Genomic DNA, 21283 nt, shown 5'->3' with positions numbered 1-21283 from the left:
ATCCAAAGTCTTTCTTAACATAGTTGAGAATATTGCAACAAATATTAAAAAGTTGTAAATAATTATATTTAAAATTATTAAAAATAATTATCAAAAAATTAAAAATTATAAAATAAGAAAAACAATATTATTAATTTTTTTTATCTTAAAATGACTGGTATTTTATTTGAAATAATAAAAGAGTATAAGCCTGTTAACCAAATGGGCTCAGTCCAACTACATCAAAAAACTCAAAAATATATCCTGCCTCAATTATGTCTTTTAGTAGTAAAGCCTTCAAAGTATTTAAAAAAATAAAAACTGACGTGATAAAAGAAAATAATAAATGAAACTGAAATTAGAAAACAAGAAACCTACCCCAGTCAAATCTAAAACAGTTGGCACCAATTATTAATTCGACTTTTCTTATCACCATCCCATTCGTTCTACCGATAGCGCTCCCCAAGAAAGATAAAACATCATTTGCTATCTACTTCGAAAACTCATTCTCCATAGAGTTTCCTTCAGTCCGGCCATTGTGACCATCTTCCCTCCAAAGCAATATCTTGGCTTCTCCATCCTTCTCCTATCAGGTACGAGGTCTCTCCCCTTTCTAGCGAAGTCTTTGCAAATCTGTCAGCTGCTGAGTTTTCCGATATGTGAATATGTTGGAAATGAATCTCTCAAAAACGCCTTTTCATATTTTGGATATCTTTGATGATTGCTCCGGTAGCTGATTTGTCTATTGTTGTTGTTTGGCATTTTTTTATTGTTGTTTTGGAATCCCCCATGATATTGACCGATTGCATGCCCAACGAGATGCTTAATTTTAAAGCTTCGACACATGCGAATGCCTCTATTGCAAATGGGGTCGGAACATTGTTGTGAAGAGTCGATTTTGATACCAGTAATTCTCCCCTCAAACTCCAAAACACCAGGCCAGACGTTGACTAAAAGTTTGTATTATCGAATGCTGCGTCAAACTGGATCTTTATTCTCGGTATGTCTTCTTGATTCCTCTAGTTTCTGTTAATATTTGATGGGGCTTTTACTATTTTTGCACCTTCATATTCTTCCATGTGTTTCTCTCCTTAATATATTCATAATTCATATGAAAAATCAATATGAAAATCTCATTAAATGATTTTTCTTGTTTTGAGGCATTTTGCTCAATTTTTAATAATTTTTATGATTTTATAGTTTTGAGAACATTATAATAATTATTAATAATTCTTATAATATTTTGACTTACATTCACATTAATCCTAATACAAATTTAAAGGTTCATTATAGGCTTGTATTTTTAGTATTTTGATTAAGTTTTAAAGTTTTTTTTAAACTTTAATTTTTATAATCTTTTAATAAATTTTACAATTTTTTAATAGATTTTTATAATCTATTTTATTGTCAACATCAATCAATGGCCACATCATCAATAACATAGGAAAAATATAAATATGCGACGCATCCTTTAATTGAGTGTGCTATCTATTTTTGTTAATATTGTTAATTTTTTAGACAAAAAACTATAATAGAAAAATAATTGATGTACCATAATAAAATAAAATAAAATTTAAGTAACAAAATAGAGAAAAAAAATAATTTATCAACAAAATCATGAGATAAATATTTTTCATGACACTTTATCTTCTGAATGGGATTTAAGTTGAACATGTTTACTAGCTTTTATCATAGCACCTCAACAAGTGTAATAAATGGAGTAAAAAAAATTATCAATGGAATAGTGGTTAAAACTTCCCTTACCATTTTTCTCCACTTTTAGTATTATATTAATTAAAAATGATATTTGAATTTTTCCATTAACTCTACCTTAATTACTTGGCTTTTTTTTTATAACTACATATATCTTCGTCTATTTTATAGTTTGAGAATAATTTTATTCGAGTCCAAGATAATATTCAGGTAAAGTTTAAGTAGTGTAATGCCATTTCCAACCATCTATTTGTTATTGCCTTTTGGGACTAAAGATAAATTCCTTGTTATAATCTAATTCTAATTTAAAATTTTGATTTTCTTGATTGAATTTTGCTACATTGATTAAATTATGAATAATATGAAGATAATTTATACTAAAATTTTGAAAATAATTTTTATACTTTTAATTTTTGGTATAATTTGGTACCTCAATTTTTATAATGTCATAATTAATCTAAATACTTCATTCTAATTAAAATGTTGATGTACACATGTCTAAATACATGACTGTCGAAACCATTTTTGGGAAAACAGGGATTAACTTTGGTTTCGAAAATGATAAACGAAAATTAGGCGTCGCCACCAATCTTTTTTAGGTGTCATCAGATCACCTAGAAGTTGGTCATTTTAATAAAATATTTACTAAAACAACGATTTTGGCCTACGAAATTTGAGAAAATGGGTTCGGAAGTCGGTTACGTGCGAGGGAGGATTAGCACCCTCATCACGCCCAAAATTGGTACCTAATTGATTAATTAACGTCTTAATGTCGAAAATTTGAAAAGATTTTGAAATAAATTTTAAAATACGATCCCTTGATATGAATGTTTGGGAAAACTTGAAATGGATAATAAGATTCTTTTGTTTCGAAGAAATACAATATCACATCCAACACGTAGGGCACGATATTTTAACCTTCGATACCAAAATCGTCTCATAATTTCCAAAATTTGTGTATTGAAGATTTAAAAAGGATATTCGGTCGTTTGGTCAAACAATGAATCGAAATCCAACACGTAGGGCACGATTTCTCGAAATTTCTAAACGCCAAATATTGCCTTGTCTAAAAATCTCAAAAGAATGCAATAGTATGAAACAATTAAGATTCTCTTGTCTCGAAGAAATGAAATATCACATCCAACACGTATGACACGATATTTCAAACCTTTAATACCAAAATCATCCCATAATTTCCAAAATTTATGTATTGAAAATTTAAAAAGGATATTCAGTCGTTTGGTCAAACGTTAAATCGAAACCCAACACGTAGGGCACAATTTCTCAAAATTTCCAAACGCCAAATATCGAAGTCGACCCAAAACACATTAATTTTGACTTGAAAAAAAAAGTGGAACCATTGATTTTGGATTAACAAGTTCAAAACTACAATGTGACAATTACGAATGATGAATAAGCATGGAACAATATACATGGATAAGATACTATGCAAATGGGTAACAATTGTAGCGACGTAAAATTTTTTAGCTTTTGGTCGCTAATTGTGGCGATTTGATTGAAAGTTTAAAAACCGACCTTCAATTTCATTTAAAAAGGGAGTCGCCATCGATCTTTTTTCTAGGTGTGATCGGACACCTAATAAATCATCCTTTTTTGAAAAGAAAACTTATTCTTGAAAAAAAAATGAAGGCTGAATTTGAGTCTACATGAAAATCCAGAGAAAAATAGGGTTCGGGAGTCGGTTACGCACGAGGAAGGTATTAGCACCCTCGCGACGCCCAAAATTGGTATCTTGTTAAACATATGTTATCTTGGTTTTCAAAAAAAAATGCGAGTTCAATGTAAGATTTAATCGTGATCCAATTGAAAAGACGAGAAATTTTAAATTTTGATTTGTTAGAAGGGCGTTCCGTTTTCAACACGAGCCGATATGATTCACCCAACATAGCGATGAAATCAACGACTTGGTGTTAAATCGATACGTTGCCTCATGTATTGAAATTAATTAGAAAATAAGAATAAGATTTTCGAAGTAATGCAAAGCAAAATTGATATAAAAATAAATAAATGAAAGAGCTAGAAATATATTGAAGCAAATAATAAATGTGACAATAATATTAAAAACGATAAAGATGTATGCGATATTAAACGTAATACGAGAATTAAACATGAAATGGAAACAGTGAATGTATATGTATACGCATATAATAATGGTATTAAGAGTATGTACATAAATATATATATGAATAGTAGTAGTGTTAGAAATATACTATATATAGTGTTTGAAGTATATACCTAAGCCAGTAAAAATATAACTAGTAAAGTTAAAATACATGCATAATATATACATAATAATATTAAAATAAAATGATAAGTGATAATAGTGAAAATAATAGGTATAATAATAAATATAATTATATACGAAAATAATACTATATATAAAATGTGTATACAAGGATAATAATATATATGTACATAAGGTCGTATAAAAATATATAACTATGATACTAAAGTATATACATAATATATATGAAAACATAAAATAGTATTAGAAATACATATTAGAAATGTCTATACGTAATATGGGATTTAAAAAAAATATATATATACATAAATAATAATAATAAGTAATGAATAAATATAATGAAAATAGTAAATATAAAAGTAAAAAGGGAGAAAATATAATATATAAACAAAAAACTAGGTATAATAATGATATAAAGAAAATAAAACAATAATATGTTAAAAATAAATAATAAATATAATAATGTACAATAGTAAAAAGCATGTATATACGTATATAATAAAATATATATTAATAATAATAAGGATAATATAAATATATATACACGAAATAGTATAAAAAAATATAACTAATAATATTAAAATATATACATGATAATATATAAAAAATAATATTAGAAAATATATGTACATAATATATATAAATATATACATAATATAGTATTAAGATATAAAAATATAATATTAAAAATACATATAATATATATAAAATATATACACAATATAGTATTAAAATATATACATAATATATACTTATTAGAGATAATAACAATGCTACAAGACAATTATTAAATATACTATATAAATAAATATACGTACATACATTAAATATGTTTACATATATAATAAAATTATACACTGATATTAACCATAATAATAATCAATTAATTTTAATCATAAAGTAATAAAAATAACTAAAAAGGGGATTAAATTGAACTAAAAACAAAATATTTGGGGCGAAATTGAAATAAAAATAAAAGGAAAGGACTATCATGAACATGCGCGGAAACAGCGAGGGGCCAAAAGGGAATTTGTCCAAGCCTCTAAAACGCACAGCATTGAACAGGACTAAATTGTAAAGCGAGTCAAATTTCAGGGCCAAATCATTAAATAAATATAAACTTAATTTAAAATAACAAAAATGCGGAAGGGCCGCGTGCGCAATTAGGCCATTAAACTAGAAAACACGCGGATCCTAGTAGGTAGGGTCGGGTCGACCCGATCCAGGGTAAAACAACGTCGTTTTATGCCCTGGATTCCAAGGTCAAAACGGCGTCGTTTTATTAATAGTATAAAAGTCAAGTTTTTTTTAAAAAAATTATTTTTGCTGTTTCAGAAAATAAAGACTCTCTCTTTCTCTCAATTCTCTCTAGCCGAAGCCAAAGTCAGGCGAGGGGCCCGCCGTCCATTGCCGTCGTCGTCCACCGCCACGGCGGCCGAAACTCAAAAACCCCTCTCTTTTCGGCCGATTCAAAAACCAGGTGAGTTTTTACATTTGTTGTATGTATATTTCGATGTATTTGCGTATATATGCAATAGATTCGAAACAAAGAAAAAATAAAGAAAATAAAATACCTTAGTAAAATAAAGAAAATAAAAGACCTTAGTAACCCGATTCCTGATCTGATTTCCTTGTTTTATTTTCGATTCTCTGTTTGATTCTTGGTCTATACTTAATCTTCTATTTCTCTTTCTTTTTGTTTTGTATACTTGAAACCTTTCTCCTTTTTTCATTAAAAAAAATCCCTATACAATGATTTCCATTCGGTTTTTATATTTGACTTGTTACACTGTCTGTTTCTCTTTTTGCTGTTTGCGTGTTTTCTTTGTCTTGCAGGGTATGGCCGGTGGCAGAGGGCAGGTGACCGATGCTGGTGGCGGTTGGTGGCCTTGGCAGAGGCAAGTGGGCGATGGGACAAGTACGGCTAGGGTTTTTCCTTTCTCTTCTTTTTTTTGATTATTGGTTTGGGCTAGGTTAGGTTGTTGGGTCAAATTGGGTTATTGGGTTAATTTAGATGGGTAATTGTGCTGTGGGTATTTAATGGGTTGTTGGGTTATGGTTGTAAATAGGTTTAATTGGTTGGGTTTGGATGTAAGCGGGCCCGGGTAATTTGGGCTTCTACAACAATAATATGAAAATACAAACGAACGAATCATAATACACAATGACAATAATCACATAACATAGGTCACTTAGATACCAACATTAATAATCAAAAGAAAGAGATAAACTACATGAAACCTTTTAAAATAGATAATGAGACAATTTTAAATAAATGATACATAGAAACAAGTTTGAGTTAGGTATTATAAAAAAAAATTTTAAGGGAATGGTATAGTACAATCTAAAATAATTGATACACAAAATGATTTCAAAATGCTAACTTAAGACGAAAAGTGTATATAACAAATTGAAAGAATACATAGAATATCTAAAATAAATAATATATGAAAAACAGATTTTAAAAATATAATTTATAAGAAGTATGGAAAACAATTTAATACAAGTAATATATGAAAACTTAAGGTAAATAATGATAAAAGGTTCGCAATAAAGAACTTAAAATTGTTTACATGTAAAATAGTATAATAGAATAACATATAAAAAAAACTTAAAATAAATAATATATGAAATTATTTAACATAAATAATGTATAAAACATTTAGAATAAATGATATGAAAAGAGAAATTTGAGATAGAATAACGTATAAAAATCGTTTAAGCAAAAAGAATGTGTGAGTATATATATATAATAATTTAAAGTACAAAAATACATATAACAATTTCAAAATGAATACTACGTATGATGATTTAAAAGAGATAATATATGTAAAATATTTAAAATTGATAATAGTTTAAGACACATGAGATGTTCAAAAATAATGACAATAATAATATTATAAATAATAAAATTAATAATATAACGTTTGAAGGTATAAAAAATATACACAAACATATAATAAAAAAGATAATAACGAGGGTAGGAATAAAAATAAGTCCAATCTATAAAAATAATAATGAATAAATGAATAAACAAACAAATAGATATTAAACATTAACTAAATTAGTTTAATAGTATAATCATCATAACATTAATAAAATAAAAAATTCGACATCAATAATAATGAAAATATAAATAGAATGAGTAATTTATGAAATAAAATGATTAAAAAAATGAATGAATGATGAATGAATAAATAATAGAACAATAATAGATAATAAAATAATAATAACGAAGGTAATCGAAAATCGGAAAGAAATAAAGGAATTATGAAATGATTCCAATAACATAAACTAGTAATGTACATTAATAAATAAATGAACAATGGATATATATAAACCAATAAATAGATGAACGAATAAATAAACAAACAAAAAGGACTTAATCAAAAATTCAATTAGAGATTTGGGATAAAATCATGAACGAAAACAAGAAAAGAGATTTGGGATAAAATCATGAACGAAAATAAGAAAAAGGGGTAAATCGAAATCAAACAGAATTAAAGGCACAAAATAGAATGAAAATAAAGTGTTAGGCCCAAATTGTGACGTGCGGATGAAATGGGGGACCAGGTGGGTAATAAACCCACTCCCCAAAATGCGCAATTTCATTAGGGATCAGAACGAAATAGTAAAGAAAATTTCAGGGGTAAAATTAGAAATAAGAAAAAGCAAGATAGGACCCTATTGAACTAAGCCTCAAAAGCAGAAGGACTGAGGGTGCAAATATACCCTCAGTCCTAGAATGCGCGGATCCTAGGCAGTTCACGGGTCGGGTCGGGCAATGCTGCCTAAATGGCGCCGTTTTATGGCCATTGGTCTAGGCCTTATACAACGTCATTTAACCAATCTATAAAAGCAAGATTTTTTTTTTAATTTTCATTCTCTCCATAATTTAGAAAAAAAGGAAGGGAAATGAGGGGGTTTTTCTCTCTGGGTTTCAACCCAGAACCTGGCCAAGCACCGGTGCACACCAGCCGTGGCTCCGCCATACGCGGCGGCTGGAGGTGCCCAAAATCGGGTCTTTTAATCTCCTTCTATTCCCCTTTTTTTTCTTTTAAAAGACCCCAAAAAATACTTTTAAAAAATGTTTTGGTTGAGAAAATAGATGAGAAATAGCATGCAAGAGCACGGTGGCCTCCACCGCCTTTTGAACCCTCGACAGAACCCCGTGAGTTCTTAGTTGTTCGAATATCGGCAGCGTTCGACGCGGGGATGTGAATCAACAGGTATGATTTCTAATATTATTATTAATATTATTATTACTGTTTTAAAATGGAACGAAAATGAAAAATAGAAAAACAAAGAAAAGGAATAACCTTTAGGGTTTGAATCCGATCTCTTTCAAAGTTTTTTGATTTATTGTATGCGTAAAAAACTACATTGTTTGTTTTAGGCCTCTTTATAGCTGAATACAATGGCTTTTGTTTACTGTTTGTTACTATTTCGTTTTGCCTCTGCTGCTTTGCTCTCTTTTTGCTTCTGTTTTGCAGGTCTAGGGGGTCAACGGGGAAGAAGCTTGCCATTTTGGTGCAAGCGATGTCAGGGGAGCCGTCCTTCGAGCGGAGCTCCCGCCGAGGGCGCACATGGAGGGTGTACAGCGCAAGGGTGATTCAGAAACCCTAGGGTTTCTGAATTGTTTTAGGCTATTGGGCCTTTGGGCCTGTAGGAATTGGGTTAGGGGTTTAGGTTTTGTCTGAAAAATGGGTTAAATGTGATTTGGGCTTTGGTAAATAGATTGTAATAATTTTGGACTTTTCAATTCTTTGGGTTTTATTATTATTGTTGGGTTTTCTGACGGGCCGGGCAAATTTGGGCTTGTACAATGACCTTTTACTTCTTTTATGAGATTATAAAATTTTAGTCAAATTTCAATTTTAGTCCTTATATTATGCTTAAATTTGAAATCTAATTTCAATAATTTCATTTTGAAATCTTTGATTAAAATTTTAACATATCCAAATACACAATCTTTTACTCTCTCTCTCTCCCTCCCTCCCTCTCTCTCTTAGATTATATAACAATGGTCTCTATTAAATTCAAGATTTTTTTGTTAGATTGATACGATATGATTTTTTTAAATTTTAATATGTCACACCAATAAATTTAATAGAAGAATATTAATGGTCTTAATAGCTAGACTTAAATTTTTAAATCTAAAATGTAAAATGACTAAATTTCTAAAGATAAAAGTATCAAAATTATATTTCAAATGTATGAAAAGAGTGTATGGAGTTAGAGCATATTTTATCCTTCAAAATTTTACTCTATAATTTAGTTCAAAAATTAATTAATCCAATACAATGTTAGTATTTAATAAAAATAAATATTTTATTTGAATAACTAATTATAATAAATAAATTAATAAAAATTAACTAAGAATGTTTATTTTAAAAATAAATCTGAACTTCTCTTCTTCTTCTTCTTTTTTTTTAAGCATTTTAAGCCTTGCTTTCAAAACTAATTTATGATAATTGGCTTACTTTTTATTTTTTTTATATATATCAAAAAATACTTCTTATTAAATTTTGTCTTCTAGCCATCTAAATTAGTGGTAAGTGCAAAAAATAATTAACAAAACAAGTGAGCCGTAAAAATCAAAGTTTGGTTGTGAAATTTAATCATATGAAAATAAAGTGCCAATTAATTTGCCCATAATCTCAAAGTAGAATAGTAAATATTAATCAAAGTAAAATAGTAAATATCTTCATAATATCTTGGTCAAATCTTAGTTTTGATCCCTTTATTATCTCTACTTTTGAGATTTAATCTTATACTTTAATTTCTAACATAATTTGATCTTTATATTTTATAATGTTATTAGTTAGTCCAATAGCTAATATCATTACCTGCTTTGATTAAAATGTTAGATGTGAATTTTTTAAAATTCACTATTTTAACAAAAAAAAAAAATTCAATTTCGATTTTTAAAACTATGTTAGCTACTAGAAACATTAAGGGTTCTAATTATTTAGACTAACTTATGAGATTATAAAATAAAGAAATTAAATTAAATCAAATAAAAATATATAGATTAAATTATAAATTTAAGAATGGTAATAAAAGCAATACCATCATATGGCCTAAAACAATTTATACCTAATGCAATCATTTCTCGCATATATATAAATATATAATCATTGAATGTATATATAATAAACAAATAAATATTCAACACCATTTAATCTATTTTTTTTATGAATTTATATATTACATATTTGATTATTAAGTTTATTACGTTGTGTTAATTCATAGTGCATCGAAGTATAAGGTAAATAATACCCATTATTTAAATTTACTTTGATTTTTGTACGTATATTTTAGATTGGGTTATTCATAAGAATAAAGATTTTAGATATTTGAATTAAATATTCATTTTGTTTTTAAAAATTTTATTTTTTTTAAAAAATAATTTTAATGATTTTAATATTTTAAAAATATAATTAATAAATTTTATTTTTTAAATATTTTATTATATCCTTATAAGATATTTATCAAGTCTGAAACCTTTACTTGCAGTGCACTAAATATTTTTCTTTTTATATTTATATTTTTATATGAATTATTATTTAATACACTGATGATAGAGTTTTTTAGCTCCATAAGAAGGGATTGAAGCTTCAGTACTCTACACAATTATCTTTACAATCAACGTATCCTCTTGTCTCTACTTTGACTCTCCACCTTCCTTATTCTTACTTTTCCTCTCCTCTTATTAGCTTAGCAACCCCCTTGACAAATCCATTTCCAAATCAAAGATTTTTCTAAACTAATACACTTCTTTAAAATTATTTAGCAACAAATTTTATAGGAGAAGAGAGAAATCAGTTTAACAAAAATCAAGTTTAATTAAATTGATTGATAAATGTGATTTGACGACTGAAAATCCATTTGTATGATTGAAAAACTGAAGCTAGACTTTAATTAATGTCCCCATTAGCAGCTTACCTTGGGCCTTCATTGGTGCTCTTGGATTTTTATCCTAAATACCATCTCTTGGTGCTTCATATTTTATTACTTTTAAGATCTATTACATTTATGCATAAGAGTTTAATTTTACTGAAATAGTTGGTTTAATAAAAAAACCTATCTGATAATATACACAAAAATTTAGAGTTCAAATTTTACATGAATAATTCGGAATTAAATTTATTGATAATTTAAAAAAATAGTTACAATCTAAAATTTATTAAATATAAAAAAAAATATTATTTAATTCTTCTATTCAGTTTGACTTAATCTAAGGGTTGTTTGACTTTTTCTCCACAATTAAACTAGATCGAAAAACAACTTTTCTTCAAAATTTCTTTAAATTTTTTGGCTTCTTCACAGAGATTTTCTAGGTTTTTTTGAACTTGTCCAGTTGTAGAATGACTTAAGGTGACCCTTTTTATAGATAATTAATTAGAGATAAAAATAATCATTTGATATTATCACTTAATTATTTTATTTTTAATTAGTGATAATATAAAATCTTAATATTCGTATCCTAATTAATTTAAATTAATTAGAGAAAAATAATTATGACACAAATATGATGTCATCACTTTTACCATGATAACTTTGACTTTAATCCACAATAATTTTGCCATGACATGGGGACATTTTGTGATTGGTCCAGAAATTTTCTTCGTCTATATATAATAAATACTTATAAATAAAAAATTTGATTTTATTAAAAGACTTTTGCTAAATGAATTTATATAATAAATAAAAAAATTAAAATTAAAATTAAATTATTATGTTCCTATTAGCCAAAAATAAAAAAATATACTTCATTTATAAAATCTTATAAATAATACATTTCTATAATATAATATAATTATATTTATATTATGTGTGATCAATTTATAGACTATGGAGAAAAAATAAAAATTAAATAATAAAAAAATTAATTTAAAATATTTCAATTTTTTAGTTTTTCTATAAAACTCTTACTACAAACCTATAAATTAAAAAAATAAGATGCGCCTCATCATTGGAACATTTTTCAACATGAATGGTCATATGCCACTTTAAATATATAAGATTAGTTTCTTACAACAAGAGCATGCTTGCGCATCTACAAAACATCATCATATCAACATGCTCCAAATCACAATTAAGCTCAGTAAACCATTATACATTATTTTACCTTAACATCAGTAGTAAAAATCGAAGCTAAATTACTTAATAAGATACATTAAGAAAGCTATCAAACTTCAACAATCCTTTTCTTCCCTTTGGCCCTTTACATCTTAGCCACATCATCGAAATAGTAAAGCAAGGATGGATAATATAATCGACCATTAAAAACACACACACACACACAAGGATGAATGCCCGTTCTATTTAACTCTCATCTTCAGATTTGGCTAACAAATCTCCCCCTCCTGTCTTACTAAACATCCCCATCACCCGTTCTTCTCAACACCATAGCCATCTACTTCAATCTCAACCAACCTATCATTCGATTTGGTTTCCATATATGTTGCTATCTAGCCCTACTCTCACACCCTTTCTCTATGGCATGCCACCGACCCACTTATATCTTCTTTACCTATTAATAATGACCTCCACTATCCTGTCCTTTTATGCGTCGTTAAATTGTAGCTAAGCTCTTCATTAATAAATTGGATAAATTTTGCTTTGAGTCCTTTGATTTCCCTTCAAGCTTCAAATTGGTCATTTTTACTACTTTATTCACATATAAGTCCCTCTACTAAATTCCTTTTGCTACAATCATTTAATTCTGAGTCATCGTTTATATAAATATACATATATATGAATATATTACAGAATCACAATCGTCTCAAATTTCACTATTCAAGCCTTAGAATAGATGTTGTTATTGACATTGGAAAAATTTAGTATGTTACGTTTTATCTATGTATTAAAAAAAAGTTTTAAATGTAGGCTATTTTTTCCACCTAGCTATTAAATTTTTTTTTGTCCAGAATTGATACCTTAAACTATATCAATGTTGCACGATTTGCACTAACATTAATTTTGTTAAAACAACATGTCAATAACTCTAACCAATCAGAAAAAGAAACGTGTCGTTTATTTGACAATGTTAGCCTTGAAGTGACACTTTTTAACTAAAAGGTTTATACGTATAAAAAAATCATTTAAGAAAAAAAATCAATTGGACTCTCGCACCCAATTGAGTGCTTTCTGTTAATCAAAAAAATCAATTAAGTTCCTTCATTAACGGTTTTTGTTTTTTACCATAGTGACTATTAACATAAATTGATGGACAAATCAAATGACGACACATGACAACACTTCTAATTAAATCTTATATTTTCTCATATAAATCATAAAAATTATAAAAACATAAAAAAAAAGTACAAATGATAAAAATTGCATTTTTATATGGAAAAATGTAATACAAAATCCCAAAAGTCATAATAAAATGCATTGAATAAATACTAAATTTTGAAGAATTCAAAGAAAATTGAGACATGATGGAACCTAGAAAATCTAAAAATCTCACCATTTATTTTGCTTTCCTATTGCTTCCATTATCAAACAACCAAAAAAGAAACTGACCTTTGTTTATATTTTTGAGAAATTGATGTTTAGTTTTGATATTAAATTACAGTAAATAATGCCAAATGTTTAGACCATTTTTATTGAAATATTGACCATTTCCAAATAAGATAGAAACACGTTATTGTATTAATTAATTATTTTTCCTTAGAACCAAAAGATAAGGTGACAATGACATTCTAAGTGGCAGTGAAGACATCCATTAACATTTTTTTTCTTTTCCATTGTGCCAAAATATTGATAAAATCTTAAATTATTTCATCTTTATGACATAATGGATTTTAGATAAAGGCTAAGATCTCCTCAATATTAATCACCTATCCTTACCTTAACTTTTCTTAATTCCTAACTTCTCTTTTCTCTTCAAACATATATTCTTGCTAACTTCACCAAAAACTAATTATACCATGAAGTTTCTAATGTAGTTTTACTATAATCTATAGTGAAATTTGGCACTTTAAATCTTGATATAGGTTGAAAATGAGGAAAAAGACTATGATGAAAGAAAAATAAAAGTTGAAGAAAGAGAGAGAGTGTGTGTAACAGTCCAATTTTTAGTGGTGTCGGAAACAGTGATTTGGGATCACTAAATCTGACAAGTAAGTTTGAAAATTTAATAAATTAATAATTATGGGTCAAGTGTGAATTTAGAAGAATTTTTGAATTAGTGAATTTTGTGATTTAAAAAAAAATTAATAGGTAAATTGGGTCTAAAACGAGGTATTGAGACCTCGAATTCATAAGACAAGCCATAAATATTTTTATAAATATTTATGGAGTGTCACTGAGTTAGTATTAAAGTTACGTTAGAAAATTTTAACGTTTGGATAGTCAATTAATTAAAAAGAACTAAATTGAAAATAGTGCAAAATTTGTTAAATTGTGAGTAAATAGCTTTAGTACTTAAAAAGAGGGATTTAAAGAGCAATTAGACTCAAAGGATAATGGCTGGACGGTTTGGGTATTAAATAAGCAAGAAATCAATGTGAACAAAGGGCAAAATTGGAAATAGAATAAAAGTTAGTAGTTAAAAATGATGTAATTGAAAAATCTAGACATTTCTTCATCTTTCTCAGCCAAAAAAAAAACGTCATAGTAGGTCTCCTATGCTGGTTTTTCATATTTTTGCACCATGTGAGTTCAATTTTTACTTTTTCTTAGTAATTTTTATGTTTTTGTGACTTTTACAATTATGTCCACCTATTGAATTCATTAGCTTTTGATTTTATGGGTGACTTTAAAAGTTACCATGAATAAGTGCTGTATGTTTATGGTGAATTTTTATGGAATTTAAGTTCTTATTTTATTATATGATGATTTTATTAATTGATTTTGATAGAAATTGATTTTAGGACCTAATTGTAAAAAAGTTGTGAATTAAGGTTTGGTGTTGAAATTCTGATTTTAAAAGTTTTTTTAGTAGCTTAGAATGAATAAATAAAGTGTTAATTGAGAAAAAATTAGCTCAATTGATGAGTTAAACAAGTAGGGACTAAATTGTAAAAACTATAAATTTTGGGGTAAAAGTGTAATTTTAGGAATTAAAGGGTATAAACTGTGAATAAGAGTAAAATTGAAATGAATGCTAATAAATAAATAATTTTACAATTATAGATCAAGAACCCGAAGTGAATCGTGGAAAAAAGAAAATAGTTGATTAATCCCTGAACTTATACGACTTTTGCGAATTTGCGTAGGTAAGTTCATATGGCTAAATTTAATGAATTTTTATGAAAATTAATGAATGCTATGGTATGTTATTGTATATGAATGTTATTAAACTGAGATAATTGTGAAAGTATGAATATTTGAATAAAGTTCTAATTTAGTGGAACATCGGATTGAGTATTATCGTTCAGTGACTAATACGCATTGACGGAAAAGACCATGGTTGGACCATGGCAATATGTGATATGTGCTTCCATATAAGACCATATCTGGGATATGGTATCGGTGTGATATGTGATTTCTATATAAGACCATAGCTGGGATATGGTATCGGTGTGATATGTGCTTCCGTATAAGACCATAGTTGGGCTACGGCATCTATGTGATATGTGCTTCCATATAAGATCATAGCTGGACTATGGCTTCGATGTGTGATATATGATTATGTGCAAGACCATAGTTATACTATAGCATTGTGAAAACGAAGTACTCAATTCCGTAACCGTTCCTTAAATTGATAAGAAAAGTAAGCGATAAATGGACCCAAGAGATTGAAATTGATTATTTATTGATATTGAGCTCAATCAAGTGATTTTTGTCATTGATTTTGTGATTGACAGAAAGAATTGGTGAAATTATGTATTGTATAATTGTTATAAGATTTTCGGTAAGAATTATTTTCTATGCCTATGAACTTACTAAGCTTTCATAAGCTTACTCCTGTGTGTTAAATGTTTTTTGTAGATTGACGTGAAATCGGTGGATCGGAGCAACACAACAGGGCACACTATCCAGATTACTTCGATAAATTTTATTGTGCATTTTAAGGTTTATATGGCATGTATAGGGTTTAATAAAAAGGAAGTGAAGGTGTTATAAACTTAGTTATCAACATTTTCACTAAAATACTTTTGGATAGCAGCAGTAGTCCAAATTTGAAAAATCACAAAAAATAGTGAAAATCGACTTAGAGGTTGAAAAAAATATGAAATTAAAGCTTATTGAGTCTAGTTTTACATAGAAGAAACAGTGCAAGCAAAAGAATATTATTTTATTAGATACTGGAATTTTTGTGAGACAGAGTCAGAATGATTTTGGAATCCCCTGTTTTGATTTGGGAAAATAATTAAAAATTATAAAAAAATAATTATGGGTTATAATTTATATTATTAAAATCCTTAATGAGTCTATTTTCAAAAGAAACAAACGGGAATATCATCGGAATATCATATGAGGAGATAATTAATTTTTAGTAAAGAAAGGTCAAAGCTGTCAAATAGTAGATCAGGGGTAACTTTGAAGAATAAACTGTACTTATTGGCTAATAAATAAATTCTGAAAATTTTATGATAAGAAGATATGTGAGTCTAGTTTCAAGTAAAATTAGCAAATATTAATTTGGAGTTCTGTAACTCCAGATATAAATAATTTAGTAACTATGACTCGAGAAGACAGCTTGACTGGAATATGAGCAAATAGTGGAATTATGTGTAATTATTCTGTAAACTCCACTAACATCCTGTAACCCCGTTCTGGTGACGAGTGTAGGTTAGGGGTGTTACAGAGAGGGGTGTGAAGGGAAAGCTTGAAAAATGATGATGAATAGATTTTATTTTTTCCTTTTTTCTTTCAACATCTTTCTATGCACTAAAAATGTTTACAATTAAATGGTGCCAATTCATTTTCAATCTCAACCACATCTCCATGTACTATTATGGTTAAATTTCTCTTCTAATTCTTCCTCTTTTTCTCATCCATATAATCTAGTCTTTTTATATTTTTAATTTTTACACTATGGCCTACATTTCTTATACGTTTACAATTTAATCCACTCCTTAAATTAATTTTCCTAAATTCAAAAGTCTTTTTAATTTCTCATAATATCCAATTACATTTTCCACTAATGTTAATAATTTCTCATAATTTCTCATAATATCAACCATATAGGTTTATGTCTTGAAAGATACTACAGTAAAAGAAGAACAATTTGAGAGGAATTACAAAGATTGAAAATGAATATACTTAGAAATGTGCTTAGTATTCTTATCTTCCTTAACCAATATAGAGATGATGTTTATATACATGAAATGAATAACTACTCCTAACCAATTGATTACTAGACTCAATAGCAGATTGATAACAAACTAACAGTTTCTTGACTCTAACATTCATCCAGCTTCTCAAGAGGTAAAACCCGAAGAACACTTCGAAACCAAGCAAAATTAGAGAGGGATAATGGTTTAGTAAGAATATCAGCCACTTGGTCGGATGCTGGTACTTCACCAACCATAAGTGAGTCATTAGCCACCTTTTCACGAACAAAAAATAAGGCAAGTTTGACATGTTTAAATTTGGAATGTAAGACTAGATTAGCAGCGACAGCAACTGCACTGAAATTATCACACCAAATAGTAGGAGGATCAATAGAACCGACTTGTAATTCTGTAAGTAGAGAAACTAGCTACGCAACATCACTGGTAGCTGCAGCCAAGCTCCTATACTCAGCCTCTGCCGTAGAACGAGAAACAACTTGCTGTTTTTAGAGCTCTATGAAATAGGTGTATGACCAAAATAGACGCAATAGCCCGTAGTAAACCGATGGTTATCCGTACCTGAGACCGGGATAGGATACGAGGCATTACCAAAATTTTCAGAATAATTTCAATTAATTTATATTATTTAGTATTCATTTTCATGTTTCATGTAACATCCTTTTCATATATTCAATTCAAAATATCATATAAAATACAATACAATACTTAAATTTTCATATTTACATGCTCATTCAGGGTATCCGAACCTACCTGACTAAATTGCAGAAATACCAAGATTTAGGGGCATATTGGTAATTTACCATTTTCCCAAATTTCACCCAATCTTAAATTGATAATTTCATTCAATTTATTAATTTAGATAATAAAACAATTTATTCCCTTCAATTTTGTCATTTTTGACATTTTTACAAAATTGCCCCTTAAAGTTTCACTTTTATTCAATTTAGTCCATAAGCTTAAAACATGCAAATTAGCCATGCTGACTGAATATTCATATATATTTTTCCTCCTCCTCCTCTCCATTCCACATCCTTAATGTATATAACATTCTTGTAAGTACGATTTCACAATTTACTTATTAATGCTCACATCAATCTGTTCACACGAGTCATAGTCACTCAATTATTTATAATTCGAGCTACAGAGCTAAAAATTAAGATCTGTAAATTTTCCCTAAAACTAGACTCACATATCATTCTACCATAAAATTTTAAGAATTTTTGGTTTAGCCAATTAGTACAGTTTATTCATTTAAGTTTCCCCTGTTTCACTATCCAATAGTTCTGACCTCTCTTCACTAAAAATTAATTATATCACAGTACAAAACTCAGATAATGTTCCCGTTGATTTCTATTGAAAATATACTCATTAAGGATTCTAAGCATATAAATTTGAGACTCTAATTAATTTTCTCCAATTTTTGGTGATTTTCCAAAGTCAAAACAGGGGAACCCGAATTCATTCTAACATTGTCTCACAAAATTCATTATATCTCATAATTTACAAATCCATTGCTTACACCGTTTCTTCTATGAAAAACTAGACTCAATAAGCTTTAATTTCATATTTTATTCATCTTCTAATTCGATTTATAAAATTTATGGTGATTTTTCAAAGTTAGTCTACTTCTGCTGTCCAATATTGTTTTAGTTCAAGATGTATATTACCATTTTTCCTCTAAATTTCAAAGGTCATACAATTCAGTCCTTGCTCAATTAGCCCATCTATTAAGCTAATTTTTCTCAATTAACATTTTATTCCATCATTCTAAACTATTACACAATCTTTGAAAATCATAATTTTAACACTAAACCTTAATTCACAACTTTTTCACAATTAGGTCCTAAAATCAATTTCTATTGAAATTACTTGATAAAATCATCAAACAACAAAATCAAAGCTTCAAATTCATTTTATTTCATCATAAACAGCTAACACTTATCAATGATAGCTTTTAATTTTGTTCATAAAATCAAAAACTAATGAATTAAACACTTGGACCTAATTGTAAAAGTCACAAAAACATAAAAATCTCAAAGAAAAGGGTAAGAATTGAACTCACATATGTAAAAGTATGAAAAACCAGCAACTTTCAGACCTCCCATGGCATTTTTGCTGAAGAAAAATGATGATATCTCTAGATTTTTGAAATTTGTCTTGTTTTATATGTTTAATTTGCAAAATTTCCCATTTTGCCCTTGTTTCTCCTTGTCTTTTTTGCTGATTTTCTTGCCCAACCGTCCATCCCATACAATTTGGGTCCAATTCCCTTTTAAATCCCTCCTTTTTAATCACTTAAACTATTTAATCACAATTTAATAAATTTCACACTATTTTCAATTTAGTCCTTTTTAATTAATTGACTAACCAAACGTTAAAATTTTCTAACGAAACTTTAATTCTAACTTAATAACACTCTATAAATATTTATAAAAATATTTATGGCTCGGTTTATAAATCCGAGGTCTCGATACCTCGTTTTCAACCATATTTACCTGATTAATTCTTTTAAAATCGCAAAATTCACTAATTAAAAATAATTCTTTTAAGTTCGCGCTTGGCCTATAATTATTATTTGTTAAAATTTCTAAACTTACTCGTCGAATTTAGTGATCTCGAATCACTGTTTCCGACACCATTGAAAAATTTGGCTGTTACAGAAACTAGCTACGCAACATCACTGGTAGCTGCAGCCAAGCTCCTATACTCAGCCTCTGCCGTAGAACGAGAAACAACTTGCTGTTTTTTAGAGCTCTATGAAATAGGTGTATGACTAAAATAGACGCAATAGCCCGTAGTAAACCGACGGTTATCAAAATCTAGACTCCAGTTGGCATTTGCATAACCCACGAAAGATAGTCTGTCGGATCGACGAAACAGTAGCCTATAACTAATAGTGCCATGTAAATACCTCAAAATACGTTTTAACACTACCATATGGACAGTAGTAGGAGCATGCATGGATTGACATACATGATTTACTGCATATGCAATATCTGGCTTGGTTAAAACCACGTATTGAAGAGCTCCAGCAAGACTTCTGTATTCAATAGGATCAGCAAGGCGAGTACCCTCATCTTTAGATAATATAGAGGAACTAACCATTGGTGTATGAACACTTTTTGCATTGGCCAAAGAATACCTATCAAGAAGATCCGGAATGTATTTGCGTTGACACAAATGGAGACTACCAGTTGGTGACCGAGTGACTTCAACACCTAAAAAATAATGAAGGTCGCCCAAATTCTTTAAAGAAAATTCATTATGCAGTTGCTTAACAAAACAATTGATCTCATCAGTTGAACTTCCAGTGATAATAATATCGTCCACATAAACCAAGACATAAATGATGGACTTGGTTGCAACTTTAACAAACAAGGAAGCATCAGATTTAGCCAATATAAATCCATTAGAGATAAGGAATTGTTTTAATTTATCAAACCAGGCATGAGGAGCTTGTCATAATCCATACAGTGCCTTTGTTAGACGACACACCAAAGCCTCACCATTCACCCCATATTGAACATAGCCTGGGGGTTGCTGCATAAACACTTCGTCAGTTAGATCTTCATTTAAGAAGCATTATTTACATCACAATAGGAGAAGAAAACAAGAATCGACTCTCATAAAAAATCACATGCCGAGAAATAATAATTTTTCCATCCGATATGAGACGGTGATAACCCTTATGTTGAGAGCTATACCCTAAAAATGTGTATGGCTGTGACTGAAACTCTAGCTTGTGATGCATAAATGGACGCAGATACGGAAAGCAACAAACAACCAAAAACTTTTAAGTGATCATATGTTGGTTCATGACCATGAAGAGTCTGATATGGAGGCTGACCTTTCAAGACTAGAGTAGCCATTCGATTAATGAAATGGACAGCATTGCGAAACGCATACCCCCAGTAATCCATGGGTAGATTTTCTTGGGCTAAAAGAGTAAGACCGGTCTCCACAATGTGCATGTGTTTACGCTCAGCAACACCGTTCTGTTCGGATGTATGAGGACATGAAAGACGATGAAAAATCCATGATTAGCCAAAACTGATGTAAAGGCATGATA

At 28.7% G+C, this 21283-nt stretch overlaps 1 protein-coding gene across 3 annotated transcripts; it reads left to right on the top strand.

Moving 5' to 3' along the window:
* Window positions 1-374: 374 nt before the first annotated feature.
* LOC121206145 (uncharacterized) lies at window positions 375-8838 on the top strand. 3 transcript variants are annotated; one of them, XR_005901123.1, is made up of 4 exons: window positions 390-979; window positions 5294-5438; window positions 5795-8187; window positions 8452-8838. XR_005901123.1 is itself a non-coding variant. In XM_041076466.1 (3 exons), exons 1-3 carry the CDS (start codon window positions 824-826, stop codon window positions 5912-5914), a joined length of 384 nt encoding a protein of 127 aa, XP_040932400.1. In that variant the 5' UTR covers window positions 375-823; the 3' UTR covers window positions 5915-8838. The 3 variants fall into 3 exon arrangements, 2 of the variants coding, with proteins under 2 accessions (XP_040932400.1, XP_040932399.1); XM_041076466.1 differs by having other exon boundaries at window positions 375-979; window positions 5331-5438; window positions 5795-8838; XM_041076465.1 differs by having other exon boundaries at window positions 380-979; window positions 5795-8838.
* The last annotated feature ends 12445 nt before the right edge of the window (window positions 8839-21283 follow it).

This window comes from Gossypium hirsutum, chromosome A09 (assembly GCF_007990345.1).
Source record: "Gossypium hirsutum isolate 1008001.06 chromosome A09, Gossypium_hirsutum_v2.1, whole genome shotgun sequence".
In the NCBI taxonomy this organism is placed as follows: domain Eukaryota; kingdom Viridiplantae; phylum Streptophyta; class Magnoliopsida; order Malvales; family Malvaceae; genus Gossypium; species Gossypium hirsutum.
This window is presented reverse-complemented; position numbering and strand designations above follow the sequence as displayed.

What these genes read in the sequence shown, in the direction of transcription:
- LOC121206145 (XM_041076465.1), top strand. Translation starts at nt 824, where the DNA reads ATGCGAATGCCTCTATTGCAAATGGGGTCGGAACATTGTTGTGAAGAG. An exon ending in AAACTGGATCTTTATTCTCG is followed by an intron (nt 980 to 5,293) that starts GTATGTCTTCTT and finishes TTGCTGTTTCAG; the next exon opens with AAAATAAAGACTCTCTCTTT. An exon ending in TCGGCCGATTCAAAAACCAG is followed by an intron (nt 5,439 to 5,794) that starts GTGAGTTTTTAC and finishes TTTGTCTTGCAG; the next exon opens with GGTATGGCCGGTGGCAGAGG.